The sequence below is a fragment of the Ips typographus genome, linkage group LG15, assembly GCF_016097725.1.
Source record: "Ips typographus isolate SLU linkage group LG15, UJ_Ityp_2.0, whole genome shotgun sequence".
NCBI lineage: Eukaryota > Metazoa > Arthropoda > Insecta > Coleoptera > Curculionidae > Ips > Ips typographus.
This window is the reverse complement of record NC_138436.1, coordinates 343,898-366,109: the sequence shown is the minus strand read 5'-3', so window position 1 is coordinate 366,109 and position 22,212 is coordinate 343,898. Positions and strand designations below refer to the sequence as shown.

Here is a 22,212-nt window from a genome sequence, read left to right as displayed (position 1 = left end):
ACAGTTTGATAATTTTTTTTTTCTTGACAGTTTGATGATTTCTTTTAATTTTTTCACAATAATACGTTTTTAAATAAGCACGGTTTTTATAAAAAAAATTATTTTTATTAAAAAAACATTTATCAAAACTGTCAAGAATTTTTCACTTTTTTCTTGACAATTTGGTGAATATTTTGGAATTTAAACTGCAATCATATTTAAACAATCCCAGATTTTTAAATCCTAAATTTTTGTAAAAAAAAATACTCATCAAACTGTCAAGAATTTTTATTTTTTTCTTGACAGTTTGATAAATTTTTTTTCTTTTTTCTTGACAGTTTGATGATTTCTTTTAATTTTTTCACAATTTTACGTTTTTAAATAACCTCAGTTTTTATAAAAAAAATATTTTTTACTAAAAAAACATTTATCAAAACTGTCAAGAATTTTTCACTTTTTTCTTGACAGTTTCGTGAATATTTTGGAATTTAAACTGCGAATCATATTTAAACAACACCAGATTTTTGAATCCTAAATTTTTTGTAAAAACAAAATATTCATCAAACTGTCAAGAATTTTAATTTTTTTCTAGACAGTTTGATAAATTCTTTTTTTATTTTTTCTTGACAGTTTGATGATTTTTTTAAATCTTTTCGCAATTTTACATCTTTAAATAACCTCAGTTTTTATAAAAAAAATATTTATCTAAACTGTCAAGAATATTTCACTTTTTTCTTGACAGTTTCGTGAATATTTTGGAATTTAAACTGCGAATCATATTTAAACAACCCCAGATTTTTGAATCCTAAATTTTTTGTAAAAACAAAATATTCATCAAACTGTCAAGAATTTTTATTTTTTTCTTGACAGTTTGATAAATTCTTTTTTTATTTTTTCTTGACAGTTTGATGATTTTTTTTTAAATCTTTTTCCAATTTTACAACTCTAAATAAACTTAATTTAAAAAAAATAGTAATTTTTTAAAAAAGTATTTATCAAAACTGTCAAGAATTTTTCACTTTATTCTTGACAGTTTGGTGAATATTTTGGAATTTAAACTGCGAATCATATTTAAACAACCCTAGATTTTTGAATCCTAAATTTTTTGTAAAAAAAAATATTCATCAAACTGTCAAGAAGTTTTATTTTTTTCTTGACAGTTTGATAAATTTTCTTTTATTTTTTCTTGACAGTTTGATGATTATTTTTAAATCTTTTTGCAATTTTACAACTTTAAAAAAATACTTTTAAAAAATATTTATCAAAACTGTCAAAAATTTTTCACTTTTTTCTTGACAGTTTGGTGAATATTTTGGAATTTAAACTGCGAATCATATTTAAACAACCCCAGATTTGCAAATCCTAAATTTTTTGTAAAAAAAAAAAATATTCATCAAACTGTCAAGAATTTTTATTTTTTTCTTGACAGTTTGATAAATTCTTTTTTTATTTTTTCTTGACAGTTTGATGATTTTTTTTTAAATCTTTTTCCAATTTTACAACTCTAAATAAACTCAATTTAAAAAAAATAGTAATTTTTTAAAAAAGTATTTATCAAAACTGTCAAGAATTTTTCACTTTATTCTTGACAGTTTGGTGAATATTTTGGAATTTAAACTGTGAATCATATTTAAACAACCCCAGATTTTTGAATCCTAAATTTTTGTAAAAAAAAATATTCATCAAACTGTCAAGAATTTTTATTTTTTTCTTGACAGTTTGATAAATTCTTTTTTTATTTTTTCTTGACAGTTTGATGATTTTTTTAAATCTTTTCGCAATTTTACATCTTTAAATAACCTCAGTTTTTATAAAAAAAATAATTTTTATTAAAAAAACATTTATCAAAACTGTCAAGAATTTTTCACTTTTTTCTTGACAATTTGGTGAATATTTTAGAATTTAAACTGCGAATCATATTTAAACAACCCCAGATTTTTGAATCCTAAATTTTTTGTAAAAACAAAATATTCATCAAACTGTCAAGAATTTTTATTTTTTTCTTGACAGTTTGATAAATTCTTTTTTTATTTTTTCTTGACAGTTTGATGATTTTTTTAAAATCTTTTTGCAATTTTACAACTTTAAAAAAATACTTTTAAAAAATATTTATCAAAACTGTCAAAAATTTTTCACTTTTTTCTTGACAATTTGGTGAATATTTTAGAATTTAAACTGCGAATCATATTTAAACAACCCCAGATTTTTGAATCCTAATTTTTTTGTAAAAAAAAATATTCTTCAAACTGTCAAGAAAATTTATTTTTTTCTTGACAGTTTTATAATTTTTTTTTTCTTGACGTAATTTTACATCTTTAATTAACCTCAGTTTTTATAAAAAAAATATTTATCTAAACTGTCAAGAATATTTCACTTTTTTCTTGACAGTTTCGTGAATATTTTAGAATTTAAACTGCGAATCATATTTAAACAACACCAGATTTTTGAATCCTAAATTTTTTGTAAAAACAAAATATTCATCAAACTGTCAAGAAGTTTTATTTTTTTCTTGACAGTTTGATACATTTTCTTTTATTTTTTCTTGACAGTTTGATGATTTTTTTTAAAATCTTTTCGCAATTTTACATCTTTAAATAACCTCAGTTTTTATAAAAAAAATATTTATCTAAACTGTCAAGAATATTTCACTTTTTTCTTGACAATTTGGTGAATATTTTAGAATTTAAACTGCGAATCATATTTAAACAACCCCAGATTTTTAAATCCTAAATTTTTTGTTAAGAAAAAAATATTCATCAAACTGTCAAGAATTTTTATTTTTTTCTTGACAGTTTTATAATTTTTTTTTTCTTGACAGTTTGATGATTTCTTATAATTTTTTCACAATTTTACGTAATTAAATAACCTCAGTTTTAAAAAAAATATATAATTCTTATTAAAAAAATATTTATCAAGACTGTCAAGAATTTTTCACTTTTTTCTTGACAATTTGGTGAATATTTTAGAATTTAAACTGCGAATCATATTTAAACAACCCCAGATTTTTGAATCCTAAATTTTTTGTAAAAATAAAATATTCATCAAACTGTCAAGAATTTTAATTTTTATCTTGACAGTTTGATAATGTTTTTCCAATTTTACAAATTTAAATAACCTCAGTTTTAAAAAAAAATTATAATTTTTATTAAAAAAATATTTATCAAAACTGTCAAGAATTTTTCACTTTTTTCTTGACAGTTTGGTAAATATTTTGGAATTTAAACTGCGAAACATATTTAAGCAACCTCAGATTTTTAAATCCTAATTTTTTTGTAAAAAAAAAATATTCTTCAAACTGTCAAGAATTTTTATTTTTTTCTTGACAGTTTGATAAATTCTTTTTTTATTTTTTCTTGACAGTTTGATGATTTTTTTAAATCTTTTCGCAATTTTACATCTTTAAATAACCTCAGTTTTTATAAAAAAAATATTTATCAAAACTGTCAAGAATATTTCACTTTTTTCTTGACAGTTTGGTGAATATTTTGGAATTTAAACTGCAATCATATTTAAACAACCCCAGATTTTTGAATCCTAAATTTTTTGTAAAAATAAAATATTCATCAAACTGTCAAGAATTTTAATTTTTTTCTTGACAGTTTGATAATTTTTTTTTTCTTTTTTCTTGACAGTTTGATGATTTCTTTTAATTTTTTCACAATTTTACGTAATTAAATAACCTCAGTTTTAAAAAAAATATATAATTCTTATTAAAAAAATATTTATCAAGACTGTCAAGAATTTTTTTTTTTTTCTTGACAGTTTGATGATTTTTTTTCAAATCTTTTTCCAATTTTACAACTCTAAATAAACTCAATTCAAAAAAAAATAATAATTTTTTAAAAAAGTATTTATCAAAACTGTCAAGAATTTTTCACTTTTTTCTTGACAGTTTCGTGAATATTTTGGAATTTAAACTGCGAATCATATTTAAACAACCCCAGATTTTTGAATCCTAATTTTTTTGTAAAAAAAAATATTCATCAAACTGTCAAGAAAATTTATTTTTTTCTTGACAGTTTTATAATTTTTTTTTCTTGACAGTTTGATGATTTCTTTTAATTTTTTCACAATTTTACGTTTTTAAATAACCTCAGTTTTTATAAAAAAAATATTTTTTACTAAAAAAACATTTATCAAAACTGTCAAGAATTTTTCACTTTTTTCTTGACAGTTTCGTGAATATTTTGGAATATAAACTGCGAATCATATTTAAACAACCGTAGATTTTTGAATCTTAAATTTTTTGTAAAAAAAAATATTCATCAAACTGTCAAGAAGTTTTATTTTTTTCTTGACAGTTTGATAAATCTTCTTTTATTTTTTCTTGACAGTTTGATGATTTTTTTTAAATCTTTTTGCAATTTTACAACTTTAAAAAAATACTTTTAAAAAATATTTATCAAAACTGTCAAAAATTTTTCACTTTTTTCTTGACAATTTGGTGAATATCTTGGAATTTAAACTGCGAATCATATATAAACAACCCCTGATTTTTGAATCCTAAATTTTTGTAAAAAAAATATTCATCAAGCTGTCAAGAATATTAATTTTTTTCTTGACAGTTTTATAAATTTTTTTTTTCTTGACAGTTTGATGATTTCTTTGAATTTTTTCACAATAATACGTTTTTAAATAACCTCAGTTTTTATAAAAAAAATATTTTATATTAAAAAAATATTTATCAAAACTGTCAAGAATTTTTATTTTTTTCTTGACAGTTTGATAATTTTTTTTTTTTTTTTTTGACAGTTTGATGATTTTTCTTAAATCTTTTCGCAATTTTACGTTTTAAATAAACTCAGTTTTAAAAAAAAATAATGATTTTTTAAAAAAATATTTATCAAAACTGTCAAGAATTTTTCACTTTTTTCTCAAAGTGTCAAAATAACAAAGAAATGACTTCAAAAAACTGTCAAAATAATGGAAAAACATCATGTCACCTTAGACACTGTCAAAATGACAAAGAAATGACAATAAATTGATTAAAAGTGAAAAATGGTCAAGGAATGTCACGTGGCCTTGAAAACTTGTCAAAACGACAGAAAAATGTCACGTGACGTTGAGAAACTGTCAAAATGCCAAAAAAAACGTCATGTGACCATTAGGAATTGTCAAAATGGCGGGAAATGTCGTCACGTGGTCTTTCGAAAACTATAAAAATGACAAAAAGTGTCACGTGACCTTGAAAACTGTCAAAATGACGAATGTGACCTTGAAAAAAAACAATAAAAATGATAAAGTGTCACGTGACTTGTCAAAATAGTAAAAAGTGTCACGTGGCCTTGAAAAAAACAATAAAAGTGTCATGTGACCTTGAAAAACTGTCAAAATGACAAAAATTGCCATGTGACCTTGAAAACTGTCAAAAAATGTCAAGAATTGTCAAATTGACGAATAAATATCACTTGACGTTAAAAAACTGTCAAAATAAAGAAAAAATGTAACAAAATTACTGAAAAACGTCACGTGACCTTGGAAAACTGTCAAAATATCAAAAAATGTCACGTGACCTTGAAAAAAACAATAGAAATGACAAAAAGTGTCACGTGGCCTTGAAAAAACAATAAAAGTGTCATGTGACCTTGAAAAACTGTCAAAATGACAATAATTGCCATGTGACCTTGAAAACTGTCAAAAAATGTCACGAATTGTCAAATTGACGAATAAATGTCACTTGACGTTAAAAAACTGTCAAAATAAAGAAAAAATGTAACAAAATTACTGAAAAACGTCACGTGACCTTGAAAAACTGTCAAAATGCCAAAAAAGCGTAACGTAATCCTCGGAAACTGTCAAAATGGCTGAGAAATGTCACGTGACAATCAGGGACTGTCAAAACGATGGGGAAATATCACGTGACTATGAAAAACTGTCAAAATTGCGAAGAAATTGAAGAAAATTAAATTTTGACATTTCGACCTGTCATTTTGTGTCAAATGACAGGTTTGTCAAAAAAATCGAGTTTATACTGGTTTTCTGTTAATTTGGGGACGAGGAATTTGATGGAACTAAAATTAAGCGCGAAACTCTAATGCCAACGTGAGAAACGTTAAATTGACAGCTAAAAAACTGTTTTAATGGCGTTTATTGAATGAAGAAGCAATTTTTCAAGAGTGATTTAACTTTTTCCGAATTCCCCAACCCCAAATTAGTGGGAAACGAGTATAAACTCGACTTTTTGACATTTCGACCTGTCATCAAGTGTCAAATGACAGCACTGTCAAAACAATCGAGTTTATACTGGTTTTCCACTAATTTGGGGTCGGGGAATTGAATGAAACTAAAACTAGTCACGTGACTCTAATGCCAACGTCAGAAATGTCAAATTGACAGCTAAAAAGTGGTTTTAATTTTTTTGACATTTTGAATGCAATTTTGACATTTGACATTATCGTTTTTTCGTTCATTGAACACTTCCTATGTCTCTTCCATTTTTTTTTTTTGTTTTTTTGACAGTTGACAGTCTTTTTTTCACATTTGACATTTATCACGTGCGCCTGTCACTTACCTGTCATAGCTTTTGGCGGAAGTGGTGTGAAACTGCGCAACATTTCCGGTCATGCACACGTAATCGCTGCCGTTCAGTTCGTCCAACAGTTCGGAATCGCGAGAGGGCGCTGCCGTCCGACCAATCGCAGCGTACGGCGGCGTCTTGCGTCAAAAAAACAGAAAAAAATTAGTTACTGTCACTTTTTTGACGCGACTGTCAAATTTCAAAAGAAACTGTCACTTTCAAAGAAATAAAAGACGCAGTTTGACAACTGTCATTTTTTGACAGACGTCGGTTTGGTGAAAAAAACTGTGTCAAAGTTTGAAAGGACAGTCTGGGACAAAATCGTTTGTAAAACCCACTTGGAATGGGAAAATGACAGTTTTAAGCACATTTTTGGAATCCTCACTAAATTTCCTATCAAATGACATAAAAAACACAAAAAAATCAAGTACAGTCAGGGAGAAAAGCAGTGTCAAAGTGTAAATTGATAAAAACACAGTTTGAAAGGACAGTCAGGGACAAAATCGTTTGTAAAACCCACTTGGAATGGAAAAATGACAGTTTTAAGTACATTTTTGGAATCCTCACTAAATTTCCTGTCAAATGACATAAAAAATACAAAAAAATCAGGTACAGTCACGGAGAAAAGCAGTGTCAAAGTGCAAATTGACAGAAACACAGTTTGAAAGGACAGTCAGGGACAAAATTGCTTGTAAAACCCACTTGGAATAAGAAAATTACAGTTTTAAGCACATTTTTGGAATCCTCATTAAATTTCCTATCAAATGACATAAAAAACACTAAAAAATCAGGTACAGTCAGAAAGAAAAGCAGTGTCAAAGTGTAAATTGATAAAAACACAGTTTGAAAGGACAGTCAGGGACAAAATCACTTGTAAAACTCACTTGGAATGGGAAAATGACAGTTTTAAGCACATTTTTGGAATCCTCATTAAATTTCCTATCTAATGACATAAAAAATACAAAAAAATCAGATACAGTCACGGAGAAAAGCAGTGTCAAAGTTTAAATTGACAGAAACGCAGTTTGAAAGGACAGTCAGAGACAAAATCGCTTGTAAAACCCACTTGAAATGGAAAAATGACAGTTTTAAGCACATTTTTGGAATCCACACTAAATTTCCTATCAAATGACATAAAAAACACTAAAAAATCAGGTACAGTCAGAAAGAAAAGCAGTGTCAAAATTTAAATTGACAGAAACACAATTTGAAAGGACAGTCAGAGACAAAATCACTCATAAAACCCACTTGGAATGGGAAAATTACAGTTTTAAGCACATTTTTGGAATCCACACTAAATTTCCTATCAAATGACATAAAAACCACAAACAAATCAGGTACAGTCAGAGAGAAAAGTGGTGTCAAAGTGTAAATTGACAGAAACACAGTTTGAAAGGACAGTCAGAGACAAAATCACTCATAAAACCCACTTGGAATGGAAAAATGACACTTTTAAGCACATTTTTGGAATCCACACTAAATTTCCTATCAAATGACATAAAAAATACAAAAAAATCAGGTACAGTCAGAGAGAAAAGTGGTGTCAAAGTGCAAATTGACAGAAACACAATTTGAAAGGACAGTCAGGGACAAAATCACTCATAAAACCCACTTGGAATGGAAAAATGACACTTTTAAGCACATTTTTGGAATCCACACTAAATTTCCTATCAAATGACATAAAAACCACAAACAAATCAGGTACAGTCAGAGAGAAAAGTGGTGTCAAAGTTTAAATTGACAGAAACACAGTTTGAAAGGACAGTCAGGGACAAAATCACTTGTAAAACCCACTTGGAATGGGAAAATGACAGTTTTAAGCACATTTTTGGAATCCTCACTAAATTTCCTATCAAATGACATAAAAAACACTAAAAAATCAGGTACAGTCAGAGAGAAAAGTGGTGTCAAAGTGTAAATTGACAGAAACACAGTTTGAAAGGACAGTCAGAGACAAAATCACTCATAAAACCCACTTGGAATGGGAAAATTACAGTTTTAAGCACATTTTTGGAATCCTCATTAAATTTCCTATCAAATGACATAAAAAATACAAAAAAATCAGGTACAGTCAGAGAGAAAAGTGGTGTCAAAGTGTAAATTGACAGAAACGCAGTTTGAAAGGACAGTCAGGGACAAAATTGCTTGTAAAACCCACTTGGAATGGGAAAATGACAGTTTTAAGCACATTTTTGGAATCCTCACTAAATTTCCTATCAAATGACATAAAAAACACTAAAAAATCAGGTACAGTCAGAGAGAAAAGTGGTGTCAAAGTGTAAATTGACAGAAACGCAGTTTGAAAGGACAGTCAGGGACAAAATTGCTTGTAAAACCCACTTGGAATGGGAAAATGACAGTTTTAAGCACATTTTTGAAATCCTCACTAAATTTCCTATCAAATGACATAAAAAACACTAAAAAATCAGGTACAGTCAGAGAGAAAAGGAGTGTCAAAGTGCAAATTGACAGAAACACAGTTTGAAAGGACAGTCAGGGACAAAATTGCTTGTAAAACCCACTTGGAATGGGAAAATGACAGTTTTAAGCACATTTTTAGAATCCTCACTAAATTTCCTATCAAATGACATAAAAAACACTAAAAAATCAGGTACAGTCAGAGAGAAAAGGAGTGTCAAAGTGCAAATTGACAGAAACACAGTTTGAAAGGACAGTCAGGGACAAAATTGCTTGTAAAACCCACTTGGAATGGGAAAATGACAGTTTTAAGCACATTTTTGGAATCCTCACTAAATTTCCTATCAAATGACATAAAAAACACAAAAAAATCAAGTACAGTCAGGGAGAAAAGTGATGTCAAAATTTAAATTGACAGAAACACAGTTTGAAAGGACAGTCAGGGACAAAATTGCTTGTAAAACCCACTAGGAATGGCAAAATGACAGTTTTAAGTACATTTTTGGAATCCTCACTAAATTTCCTATCAAATGACATAAAAAACACTAAAAAATCAGGTACAGTCACGGAGAAAAGCAGTGTCAAAGTTTAAATTGGCAGAAACGCAGTTTGAAAGGACAGTCAGGTACAAAATCACTTGTAAAACCCACTTGGAATGAGAAAATGACAGTTTTAAGCACATTTTTGGAATCCTCACTAAATTTCCTATCAAATGACATAAAAAACACAGAAAACTCAGGTACAGTCAGAGAGAAAAGTGGTGTCAAAGTTTAAATTGACAGAAACGCAGTTTGAAAAGACAGTCAGAATCAAAATCGCTTGTAAAACCCACTTGGAATGGGAAAATGACAGTTTTAAGCACATTTTTGGAATCCTCACTAAATTTCCTATCAAATGACATAAAAAACACAGAAAACTCAGGTACAGTCAGAGAGAAAAGTGGTGTCAAAGTTTAAATTGACAGAAACGCAGTTTGAAAAGACAGTCAGAATCAAAATCGCTTGTAAAACCCACTTGGAATGGGAAAATGACAGTTTTAAGCACATTTTTGGAATCCTCACTAAATTTCCTATCAAATGACATAAAAAACACAGAAAACTCAGGTACAGTCAGAGAGAAAAGTGGTGTCAAAGTTTAAATTGACAGAAACGCAGTTTGAAAAGACAGTCAGAATCAAAATCGCTTGTAAAACCCACTTGGAATGGGAAAATGACAGTTTTAAGCACATTTTTGGAATCCTCACTAAATTTCCTATCAAATGACATAAAAAACACAGAAAACTCAGGTACAGTCAGAAAGAAAAGCAGTGTCAAAATTTAAATTGACAGAAACACAGTTTGAAAGGACAGTCAGGTAAAAAATCACTCATAAAACCCACTTGGAATTGGAAAATTACAGTTTTAAGCACATTTTTGGAATCCTCACTAAATTTCCTATCAAATGACATAAAAAATACAAAAAAATCAGGTACAGTCAGAGAGAAAAGGAGTGTCAAAGAGCAAATTGACAGAAACACACTTTGAAAGGACAGTCAGGGACAAAATTGCTTGTAAAACCCACTTGGAATGGGAAAATGACAGTTTTAAGCACATTTTTGGAATCCTCACTAAATTTCCTATCAAATGACATAAAAAACACAGAAAACTCAGGTACAGTCAGAGAGAAAAGTGGTGTCAAAGTTTAAATTGACAGAAACACAGTTTGAAAGGACAGTCAGGGACAAAATCACTTGTAAAACCCACTCAGAATGGGAAAATTACAGTTTTAAGCACATTTTTGGAATCCTCATTAAATTTCCTATCAAATGACATAAAAAACACTAAAAAATCAGGTACAGTCAGGGAGAAAAGCAGTGTCAAAGTGTAAATTGACAGAAACACAGTTTGAAAGGACAGTCAGGTAAAAAATCGCTTGTAAAACCCACTTGGAATGGGAAAATGACAGTTTTAAGCACATTTTTGGAATCCTCACTAAATTTCCTATCAAATGACATAAAAAACACAGAAAACTCAGGTACAGTCAGAGAGAAAAGTGGTGTCAAAGTTTAAATTGACAGAAACACAGTTTGAAAGGACAGTCAGGGACAAAATCACTTGTAAAACCCACTCAGAATGGGAAAATTACAGTTTTAAGCACATTTTTGGAATCCTCATTAAATTTCCTATCAAATGACATAAAAAACACTAAAAAATCAGGTACAGTCAGAGAGAAAAGGAGTGTCAAAGAGCAAATTGACAGAAACACACTTTGAAAGGACAGTCAGGGACAAAATTGCTTGTAAAACCCACTTGGAATGGGAAAATGACAGTTTTAAGCACATTTTTGGAATCCTCACTAAATTTCCTATCAAATGACATAAAAAACACAGAAAACTCAGGTACAGTCAGAGAGAAAAGTGGTGTCAAAGTTTAAATTGACAGAAACACAGTTTGAAAGGACAGTCAGGGACAAAATCACTTGTAAAACCCACTCAGAATGGGAAAATTACAGTTTTAAGCACATTTTTGGAATCCTCATTAAATTTCCTATCAAATGACATAAAAAACACTAAAAAATCAGGTACAGTCAGAGAGAAAAGGAGTGTCAAAGTGCAAATTGACAGAAACACAGTTTGAAAGGACAGTCAGGGACAAAATTGCTTGTAAAACCCACTTGGAATGGGAAAATGACAGTTTTAAGCACATTTTTGGAATCCTCACTAAATTTCCTATCAAATGACATAAAAAACACAAAAAAATCAAGTACAGTCAGGGAGAAAAGTGATGTCAAAATTTAAATTGACAGAAACACAGTTTGAAAGGACAGTCAGGGACAAAATTGCTTGTAAAACCCACTAGGAATGGCAAAATGACAGTTTTAAGTACATTTTTGAAATCCTCATTAAATTTCCTATCAAATGACATAAAAAACACAGAAAACTCAAGTACAGTCAGAGAGAAAAGTGGTGTCAAAGTTTGAAAGGACAGTCAGGTAAAAAATCACTTGTAAAACCCACTTGGAATGGGAAAATGACAGTTTTAAGCACATTTTTGAAATCCTCATTAAATTTCCTATCAAATGACATAAAAAACACTAAAAAATCAGGTACAGTCAGAAAGAAAAGCAGTGTCAAAGTGTAAATTGATAAAAACACAGTTTGAAAGGACAGTCAGGGACAAAATTGCTTGTAAAACCCACTTGGAATGAGAAAATGACAGTTTTAAGCACATTTTTGAAATCCTCATTAAATTTCCTATCAAATGACATAAAAAACACTAAAAAATCAGGTACAGTCAGAAAGAAAAGCAGTGTCAAAGTGTAAATTGATAAAAACACAGTTTGAAAGGACAGTCAGGGACAAAATTGCTTGTAAAACCCACTTGGAATGGGAAAATGACAGTTTTAAGCACATTTTTGAAATCCTCATTAAATTTCCTATCAAATGACATAAAAAACACTAAAAAATCAGGTACAGTCAGAAAGAAAAGCAGTGTCAAAGTGTAAATTGATAAAAACACAGTTTGAAAGGACAGTCAGGGACAAAATTGCTTGTAAAACCCACTTGGAATGAGAAAATGACAGTTTTAAGCACATTTTTGAAATCCTCATTAAATTTCCTATCTAATGACATAAAAAACACTAAAAAATCAGGTACAGTCAGGGAGAAAAGTGGTGTTGAAGTTTAAATTAACAGAAACACTGTCAAAGTGCAAATTGACAGAAACACAGTTTGAAAGGACAGTCAGACATAAAATCACTTATAAAACCTACTTGGAATGGGAAAATGACAGTTTTAAGCACATTTTTAGAATCCTCACTAAATTTCCTATCAAATGACATAAAAAACACTAAAAAATCAGGTACAGTCAGAGAGAAAAGGAGTGTCAAAGTGCAAATTGACAGAAACACAGTTTGAAAGGACAGTCAGGGACAAAATTGCTTGTAAAACCCACTTGGAATGGGAAAATGACAGTTTTAAGCACATTTTTAGAATCCTCACTAAATTTCCTATCAAATGACATAAAAAACACTAAAAAATCAGGTACAGTCAGAGAGAAAAGGAGTGTCAAAGTGCAAATTGACAGAAACACAGTTTGAAAGGACAGTCAGGGACAAAATTGCTTGTAAAACCCACTTGGAATGGGAAAATGACAGTTTTAAGCACATTTTTGGAATCCTCACTAAATTTCCTATCAAATGACATAAAAACACAAAAAAATCAAGTACAGTCAGGGAGAAAAGTGATGTCAAAATTTAAATTGACAGAAACACAGTTTGAAAGGACAGTCAGGGACAAAATTGCTTGTAAAACCCACTAGGAATGGCAAAATGACAGTTTTAAGTACATTTTTGGAATCCTCACTAAATTTCCTATCAAATGACATAAAAAACACTAAAAAATCAGGTACAGTCACGGAGAAAAGCAGTGTCAAAGTTTAAATTGGCAGAAACGCAGTTTGAAAGGACAGTCAGGTACAAAATCACTTGTAAAACCCACTTGGAATGAGAAAATGACAGTTTTAAGCACATTTTTGGAATCCTCACTAAATTTCCTATCAAATGACATAAAAAACACAGAAAACTCAGGTACAGTCAGAGAGAAAAGTGGTGTCAAAGTTTAAATTGACAGAAACGCAGTTTGAAAAGACAGTCAGAATCAAAATCGCTTGTAAAACCCACTTGGAATGGGAAAATGACAGTTTTAAGCACATTTTTGGAATCCTCACTAAATTTCCTATCAAATGACATAAAAAACACAGAAAACTCAGGTACAGTCAGAGAGAAAAGTGGTGTCAAAGTTTAAATTGACAGAAACGCAGTTTGAAAAGACAGTCAGAATCAAAATCGCTTGTAAAACCCACTTGGAATGGGAAAATGACAGTTTTAAGCACATTTTTGGAATCCTCACTAAATTTCCTATCAAATGACATAAAAAACACAGAAAACTCAGGTACAGTCAGAGAGAAAAGTGGTGTCAAAGTTTAAATTGACAGAAACGCAGTTTGAAAAGACAGTCAGAATCAAAATCGCTTGTAAAACCCACTTGGAATGGGAAAATGACAGTTTTAAGCACATTTTTGGAATCCTCACTAAATTTCCTATCAAATGACATAAAAAACACAGAAAACTCAGGTACAGTCAGAAAGAAAAGCAGTGTCAAAATTTAAATTGACAGAAACACAGTTTGAAAGGACAGTCAGGTAAAAAATCACTCATAAAACCCACTTGGAATTGGAAAATTACAGTTTTAAGCACATTTTTGGAATCCTCACTAAATTTCCTATCAAATGACATAAAAAATACAAAAAAATCAGGTACAGTCAGAGAGAAAAGGAGTGTCAAAGAGCAAATTGACAGAAACACACTTTGAAAGGACAGTCAGGGACAAAATTGCTTGTAAAACCCACTTGGAATGGGAAAATGACAGTTTTAAGCACATTTTTGGAATCCTCACTAAATTTCCTATCAAATGACATAAAAAACACAGAAAACTCAGGTACAGTCAGAGAGAAAAGTGGTGTCAAAGTTTAAATTGACAGAAACACAGTTTGAAAGGACAGTCAGGGACAAAATCACTTGTAAAACCCACTCAGAATGGGAAAATTACAGTTTTAAGCACATTTTTGGAATCCTCATTAAATTTCCTATCAAATGACATAAAAAACACTAAAAAATCAGGTACAGTCAGGGAGAAAAGCAGTGTCAAAGTGTAAATTGACAGAAACACAGTTTGAAAGGACAGTCAGGTAAAAAATCGCTTGTAAAACCCACTTGGAATGGGAAAATGACAGTTTTAAGCACATTTTTGGAATCCTCACTAAATTTCCTATCAAATGACATAAAAAACACAGAAAACTCAGGTACAGTCAGAGAGAAAAGTGGTGTCAAAGTTTAAATTGGCAGAAACGCAGTTTGAAAGGACAGTCAGGTACAAAATCACTTGTAAAACCCACTTGGAATGAGAAAATGACAGTTTTAAGCACATTTTTGGAATCCTCACTAAATTTCCTATCAAATGACATAAAAAACACAGAAAACTCAGGTACAGTCAGAGAGAAAAGTGGTGTCAAAGTTTAAATTGACAGAAACGCAGTTTGAAAAGACAGTCAGAAACAAAATCGCTTGTAAAACCCACTTGGAATGGGAAAATGACAGTTTTAAGCACATTTTTGGAATCCACACTAAATTTCCTTTCTAATGACATAAAAAATACAGAAAACTCAGGTACAGTCAGAAAGAAAAGCAGTGTCAAAATTTAAATTGACAGAAACACAGTTTGAAAGGACAGTCAGGTAAAAAATCACTCATAAAACCCACTTGGAATTGGAAAATTACAGTTTTAAGCACATTTTTGGAATCCTCACTAAATTTCCTATCAAATGACATAAAAAATACAAAAAAATCAGGTACAGTCAGAGAGAAAAGGAGTGTCAAAGAGCAAATTGACAGAAACACACTTTGAAAGGACAGTCAGGGACAAAATTGCTTGTAAAACCCACTTGGAATGGGAAAATGACAGTTTTAAGCACATTTTTGGAATCCTCACTAAATTTCCTATCAAATGACATAAAAAACACAGAAAACTCAGGTACAGTCAGAGAGAAAAGTGGTGTCAAAGTTTAAATTGACAGAAACACAGTTTGAAAGGACAGTCAGGGACAAAATCACTTGTAAAACCCACTCAGAATGGGAAAATTACAGTTTTAAGCACATTTTTGGAATCCTCATTAAATTTCCTATCAAATGACATAAAAAACACTAAAAAATCAGGTACAGTCAGGGAGAAAAGCAGTGTCAAAGTGTAAATTGACAGAAACACAGTTTGAAAGGACAGTCAGGTAAAAAATCACTCGTAAAACCCACTTTGAATGGGAAAATTACAGTTTGAAGCACATTTTTGGATTCCTCACTAAATTTCCCATCTAATGACATAAAAAAACACAGAAAACTCAGGTACAGTCACAGAGAAAAGTGCTGTCAAAGTGTAAATTGACAGAAACACAGTTTGAAAGGACAGTCCGATACAAAATTGCTTGTAAAACCCACTTGGAATGGGAAAATGACAGTTTTAAGCACATTTTTGGAATCCTCACTAAATTTCCTATCAAATGACATAAAAAACACTAAAAAATCAGGTACAGTCAGAGAGAAAAGTGGTGTCAAAGTTTGAAAGGACAGTCAGGTAAAAAATCACTCATAAAACCCACTTGGAATGAGAAAATGACAGTTTTAAGCACATTTTTGGAATCCTCACTAAATTTCCTATCAAATGACATAAAAAACACTAAAGTAACAATTTGAAAGGACAGTCAGGGACAAAATTGCTTGTAAAACCCACTTGGAATGGGAAAATGACAGTTTTAAGCACATTTTTGGAATCCTCACTAAATTTCCTATCAAATGACATAAAAAATACAAAAAAATCAGGTACAGTCAGAGAGAAAAGGAGTGTCAAAGTGTAAATTGACAGAACAACAATTTGAAAGGACAGTCAGGGACAAAATTGCTTGTAAAACCCACTTGGAATGAGAAAATGACAGTTTTAAGCACATTTTTGGAATCCTCACTAAATTTCCTATCAAATGACATAAAAAACACAGAAAACTCAGGTACAGTCAGAGAGAAAAGCGGTGTCAAAGTGCAAATTGACAGAAACACAGTTTGAAAGGACAGTCAGGGACAAAATCACTTGTAAAACCCACTCAGAATGGGAAAATTACAGTTTTAAGCACATTTTTGGAATCCTCATTAAATTTCCTATCAAATGACATAAAAAACACTAAAAAATCAGGTACAGTCAGGGAGAAAAGCAGTGTCAAAGTGTAAATTGACAGAAACACAGTTTGAAAGGACAGTCAGGTAAAAAATCACTCGTAAAACCCACTTTGAATGGGAAAATTACAGTTTGAAGCACATTTTTGGAATCCTCATTAAATTTCCTATCAAATGACATAAAAAATACAAAAAAATCAGGTACAGTCACGGAGAAAAGCAGTGTCAAAGTTTAAATTGGCAGAAACGCAGTTTGAAAGGACAGTCAGGTACAAAATCACTTGTAAAACCCACTTGGAATGAGAAAATGACAGTTTTAAGCACATTTTTGGAATCCTCACTAAATTTCCTATCAAATGACATAAAAAACACAGAAAAATCAGGTACAGTCACGGAGAAAAGCAGTGTCAAAGTGCAAATTGACAGAAACACAGTTTGAAAGGACAGTCAGGGACAAAATCACTTGTAAAACCCACTCAGAATGGGAAAATTACAGTTTTAAGCACATTTTTGGAATCCTCATTAAATTTCCTATCAAATGACATAAAAAACACTAAAAAATCAGGTACAGTCAGGGAGAAAAGCAGTGTCAAAGTGTAAATTGACAGAAACACAGTTTGAAAGGACAGTCAGGTAAAAAATCACTCGTAAAACCCACTTTGAATGGGAAAATTACAGTTTGAAGCACATTTTTGGATTCCTCACTAAATTTCCCATCTAATGACATAAAAAAACACAGAAAACTCAGGTACAGTCACAGAGAAAAGTGCTGTCAAAGTGTAAATTGACAGAAACACAGTTTGAAAGGACAGTCCGATACAAAATTGCTTGTAAAACCCACTTGGAATGGGAAAATGACAGTTTTAAGCACATTTTTGGAATCCTCACTAAATTTCCTATCAAATGACATAAAAAACACTAAAAAATCAGGTACAGTCAGAGAGAAAAGTGGTGTCAAAGTTTGAAAGGACAGTCAGGTAAAAAATCACTCATAAAACCCACTTGGAATGAGAAAATGACAGTTTTAAGCACATTTTTGGAATCCTCACTAAATTTCCTATCAAATGACATAAAAAACACTAAAAAATCAGGTACAGTCAGAAAGAAAAGCAGTGTCAAAGTGTAAATTGACAGAACAACAATTTGAAAGGACAGTCAGGGACAAAATTGCTTGTAAAACCCACTTGGAATGGGAAAATGACAGTTTTAAGCACATTTTTGGAATCCTCACTAAATTTCCTATCAAATGACATAAAAAATACAAAAAAATCAGGTACAGTCAGAGAGAAAAGGAGTGTCAAAGTGTAAATTGACAGAACAACAATTTGAAAGGACAGTCAGGGACAAAATTGCTTGTAAAACCCACTTGGAATGGGAAAATGACAGTTTTAAGCACATTTTTGGAATCCTCATTAAATTTCCTACCAAATGACATAAAAAACATAAAAAAATCAAGTACAGTCAGAGAGAAAAGGAGTGTCTATGTGCAAATTGACAGAAACACAGTTTGAAAGGACAGTCAGACATAAAATCACTTATAAAACCTACTTGGAATGAGAAAATGACAGTTTTAAGCACATTTTTGGAATCCTCACTAAATTTCCTATCTAATGACATAAAAAACACAGAAAACTCAGGTACAGTCAGAGAGAAAGGAAGTGTCAAAGTTTAAATTGACAGAAACTCAGTTTGAAAGGACAGTCAGGTAAAAAATCACTCATAAAACCCACTTGGAATTGGAAAATTACAGTTTTAAGCACATTTTTGGAATCCTCACTAAATTTCCTATCAAATGACATAAAAAACACTAAAAAATCAGGTACAGTCAGAGAGAAAAGTGGTGTCAAAGTTTGAAAGGACAGTCAGGTAAAAAATCACTCATAAAACCCACTTGGAATGAGAAAATGACAGTTTTAAGCACATTTTTGGAATCCTCACTAAATTTCCTATCAAATGACATAAAAAACACTAAAAAATCAGGTACAGTCAGAAAGAAAAGCAGTGTCAAAGTGTAAATTGACAGAACAACAATTTGAAAGGACAGTCAGGGACAAAATTGCTTGTAAAACCCACTTGGAATGGGAAAATGACAGTTTTAAGCACATTTTTGGAATCCTCACTAAATTTCCTATCAAATGACATAAAAAATACAAAAAAATCAGGTACAGTCAGAGAGAAAAGGAGTGTCAAAGTGTAAATTGACAGAACAACAATTTGAAAGGACAGTCAGGGACAAAATTGCTTGTAAAACCCACTTGGAATGGGAAAATGACAGTTTTAAGCACATTTTTGGAATCCTCATTAAATTTCCTACCAAATGACATAAAAAACATAAAAAAATCAAGTACAGTCAGAGAGAAAAGGAGTGTCTATGTGCAAATTGACAGAAACACAGTTTGAAAGGACAGTCAGACATAAAATCACTTATAAAACCTACTTGGAATGAGAAAATGACAGTTTTAAGCACATTTTTGGAATCCTCACTAAATTTCCTATCTAATGACATAAAAAACACAGAAAACTCAGGTACAGTCAGAGAGAAAGGAAGTGTCAAAGTTTAAATTGACAGAAACTCAGTTTGAAAGGACAGTCAGGTAAAAAATCACTCATAAAACCCACTTGGAATTGGAAAATTACAGTTTTAAGCACATTTTTGGAATCCTCACTAAATTTCCCATCTAATGACATAAAAAGCACTAAAAAATCAGGTACAGTCAGAGAGAAAACTGGTGTCAAAGTTTAAATTGATAAAAACACAGTTTGAAAGGACAGTCAGGTAAAAAATCACTTGTAAAACCCACTTGGAATTGGAAAATTACAGTTTTAAGCACATTTTTGGAATCCTCACTAAATTTCCCATCTAATGACATAAAAAGCACTAAAAAATCAGGTACAGTCAGGGAGAAAAGTGGTGTCAAAGTGTAAATTGACACAAACTCGACTCGGAAAGACAGTCAGGCACAAAACCCCTGCAAGCAAGCGCTTAAGCGAGTTTAATTATAAACAATCCAAATAACTTACCTTGTAATGGTAGTGTTGCTGATAGTTGGAGGGTACTTGGGGCCCGGGCTGCGCCCCCGTCGTTTTCTGTACATTCTCGTACAAACTGTACGATTTGTCGATCGTGGGGCTCTGCGGTTGGGCTTTGCTGGGCACGTTTTCGTACAATGGGGCGCTGTTTGCCCCAATCACCTGCACGTACACGTCGTTCTCCTCTTGTCCGTATCCTCTTTGCTTTGTTTGAGTGATTTTGCCGTAATTTGGGCCGGTTAGCGACAGATTGTCCACCTGTTTTTCGATCAAACTAAACTGGTCGTCGTCCGGACGGTTCATTTTGGCATTCTACGGTGATTTTTGCTGAAAAAAAAACCGGAAAATTGATGGAATAACTATTTCCGTGGGGAAAAACATGTAAACAATAACCTCTCGGTGACAGTTGACACATTGACAGCGACACAAGAGTGACAGTTGACGGGGAACGTTCGATCAATGAACTCGTTGGGAGAATGGCGGATGGAAAGGATACGCCATGTAAACAAAGTGAGGACAAAAAAAAACGTGACGCTTTTCACAATTTCATGGGTTCCTTAAGATCACGTGACATTTTTCTTTCATTTTTGTCAATTTTTATAGTCACGTGACATTTATGTTCCATTTTTGACAATTTTTTCAGGTCACGTGACGCTTTTTTACAATTTTAAAGGTTTCTTAAGGTCACGTGACACTTTTCTTTCATTTTTAACAACTTTTAAGGTCACGTAACGCTTTTCTTCCATTCTTGACAGTTTTCTAAAGTCACGTGACACTTTCATGTCATTTTGACAGTTTTCATGGGCTCGTGACGCTTTTCCATTATTTTGACAGTTTCTGAAGGTCACGTGACACTTTTCTACTATTTTTGACAGTTTTTCAAACTAACGTGACATTTTTTCTATCTTTGACAGTTTTTCAGGCCACGTGACACTTTCTCACTAATTTGACGGTTCCTCAAAGTCACGTGACGTTTTTGACAGTTTTTTCAAATCGTGTACCATTACTCATCATTTTGACAGTTCCTGACGATCACGTGACACTTTTCTTCTATTTTTTACAGTTTTTATGGTCACGTGACCCTTTTTCATTATTTTTGCAGTTTCTGAAGGTCACGTGTCACTTTTATTTCATTTTTAACAATTTTTGACGTCACGTGACTTTTTTCTACCTTTTTGACAGTTTTTTGGATCATGTGACTTTTTCCACAATTTTAAAGGTTCCTTGAGATCACGTGACACGTTAATTATATTTTTTTAATATTTGTAAGTCACGTGACATTTGTCACATTTTGACAGTTTTTTTCAAAGTCACGTGACGCTTTTTCACAAATTTTAAAGGTTTCGTAAGGTCACGTGACATTTTTTTTATCATTTTTAATAGTTTTTCCAAATTACGCGACATTTTCCATGTTTTGACAGTTTTTTCAAAGTCACGTGACACTTTCACGATTTTAATGGTTTCTTAAGGTCACGTGACACTTTCCTTCTATTTATAACAATTTTTAAGGTCACGTGACCTTTTTTTTTTAAATTTTTGACAGTTTTTATGGTTACGTGAGACTTTTCCATTATTTTGACAGTTTCTGAAAGTCATGTGACCCTTTTGACAATTTTCCAAAATAACATTAAATTTTTTTCTAATTTTGACAAGTTTTAAGGCCACGTGACACTTTCCCACAAATTTAACGGTTCTTCAAGGTCACGTGACATTTTTCACCATTTTGACAGTTCCTGAAGGTCACGTCACGTGACACTTTTATGTCATTTTGACAGTTTTTATGGCCACGTGACGCTTTTCCATTATTTCGACAGTTTCTAAAGGTCACGTGACACTTTTCCTCCCTGTTTCACTGTTTTTAAGGTCACGTAACACTTTTCTTCTATTTTTGACATTTTTTACAGTCACGTGACACTTTTCGTTTATTTTGACAGCTTTTAAGGTCACGTGACACTTTTCTTCAATTTTTAAGGTCACGTGACACTTTTCTTCTATTTTTGACAGTTTTTAAGGTCACGTGACATTTTTCACTATTTTGAAGGTTCCTGAAGGTCACGTGACGTTTTTCTTCTATTTTTGACAATTTTTAAAATCACGTGATGTTTTTCTTCTATTTTTGACAGTTTTTAACGTCACATGACATTTTTGAGCGTTTTTTAAAGTCACGTGACATTTTTCACAATTTTGAAGGTTTCTGAAGGTCACGTGACACTTCGATCATTTTTGACAACTTTTAAGGTCACGTGACACTTTTCTTCAATTTTGAAGGTCACGTGATACTTTTCTTCTATTTTTGACAGTTTTTAAAGTCACGTGACACTTTTCGTTTATTTTTGAAAACTTTTAAGGTCACGTGACGCTTTTCCATTATTTTGACAGTTTCCGAAGGTCACGTGACACTTTTCCTCCCTGTTTCACTGTTTTTAAGGTCACGTAACACTTTTCTTCTATTTTTGACATTTTTTACAGTCACGTGACACTTTTCGTTTATTTTGACAGCTTTTAAGGTCACGTGA

At 31.2% G+C, this 22,212-nt stretch overlaps 1 protein-coding gene across 1 annotated transcript in view; it reads right to left on the bottom strand.

Moving 5' to 3' along the window:
- jub (LIM domain-containing protein jub) overlaps positions 1-20,117 on the bottom strand; it is a gene marked incomplete in the record, with an annotated part of 40,399 nt that extends 20,282 nt beyond the window's left edge. Inside the window, 2 exon segments of the mRNA XM_081992960.1 lie at positions 6,491-6,633; positions 19,688-20,117. Coding sequence (XP_081849086.1) covers positions 6,491-6,633; positions 19,688-19,999 — 455 coding nt within the window.
- Between the last annotated feature and the right edge of the window lie 2,095 nt (positions 20,118-22,212).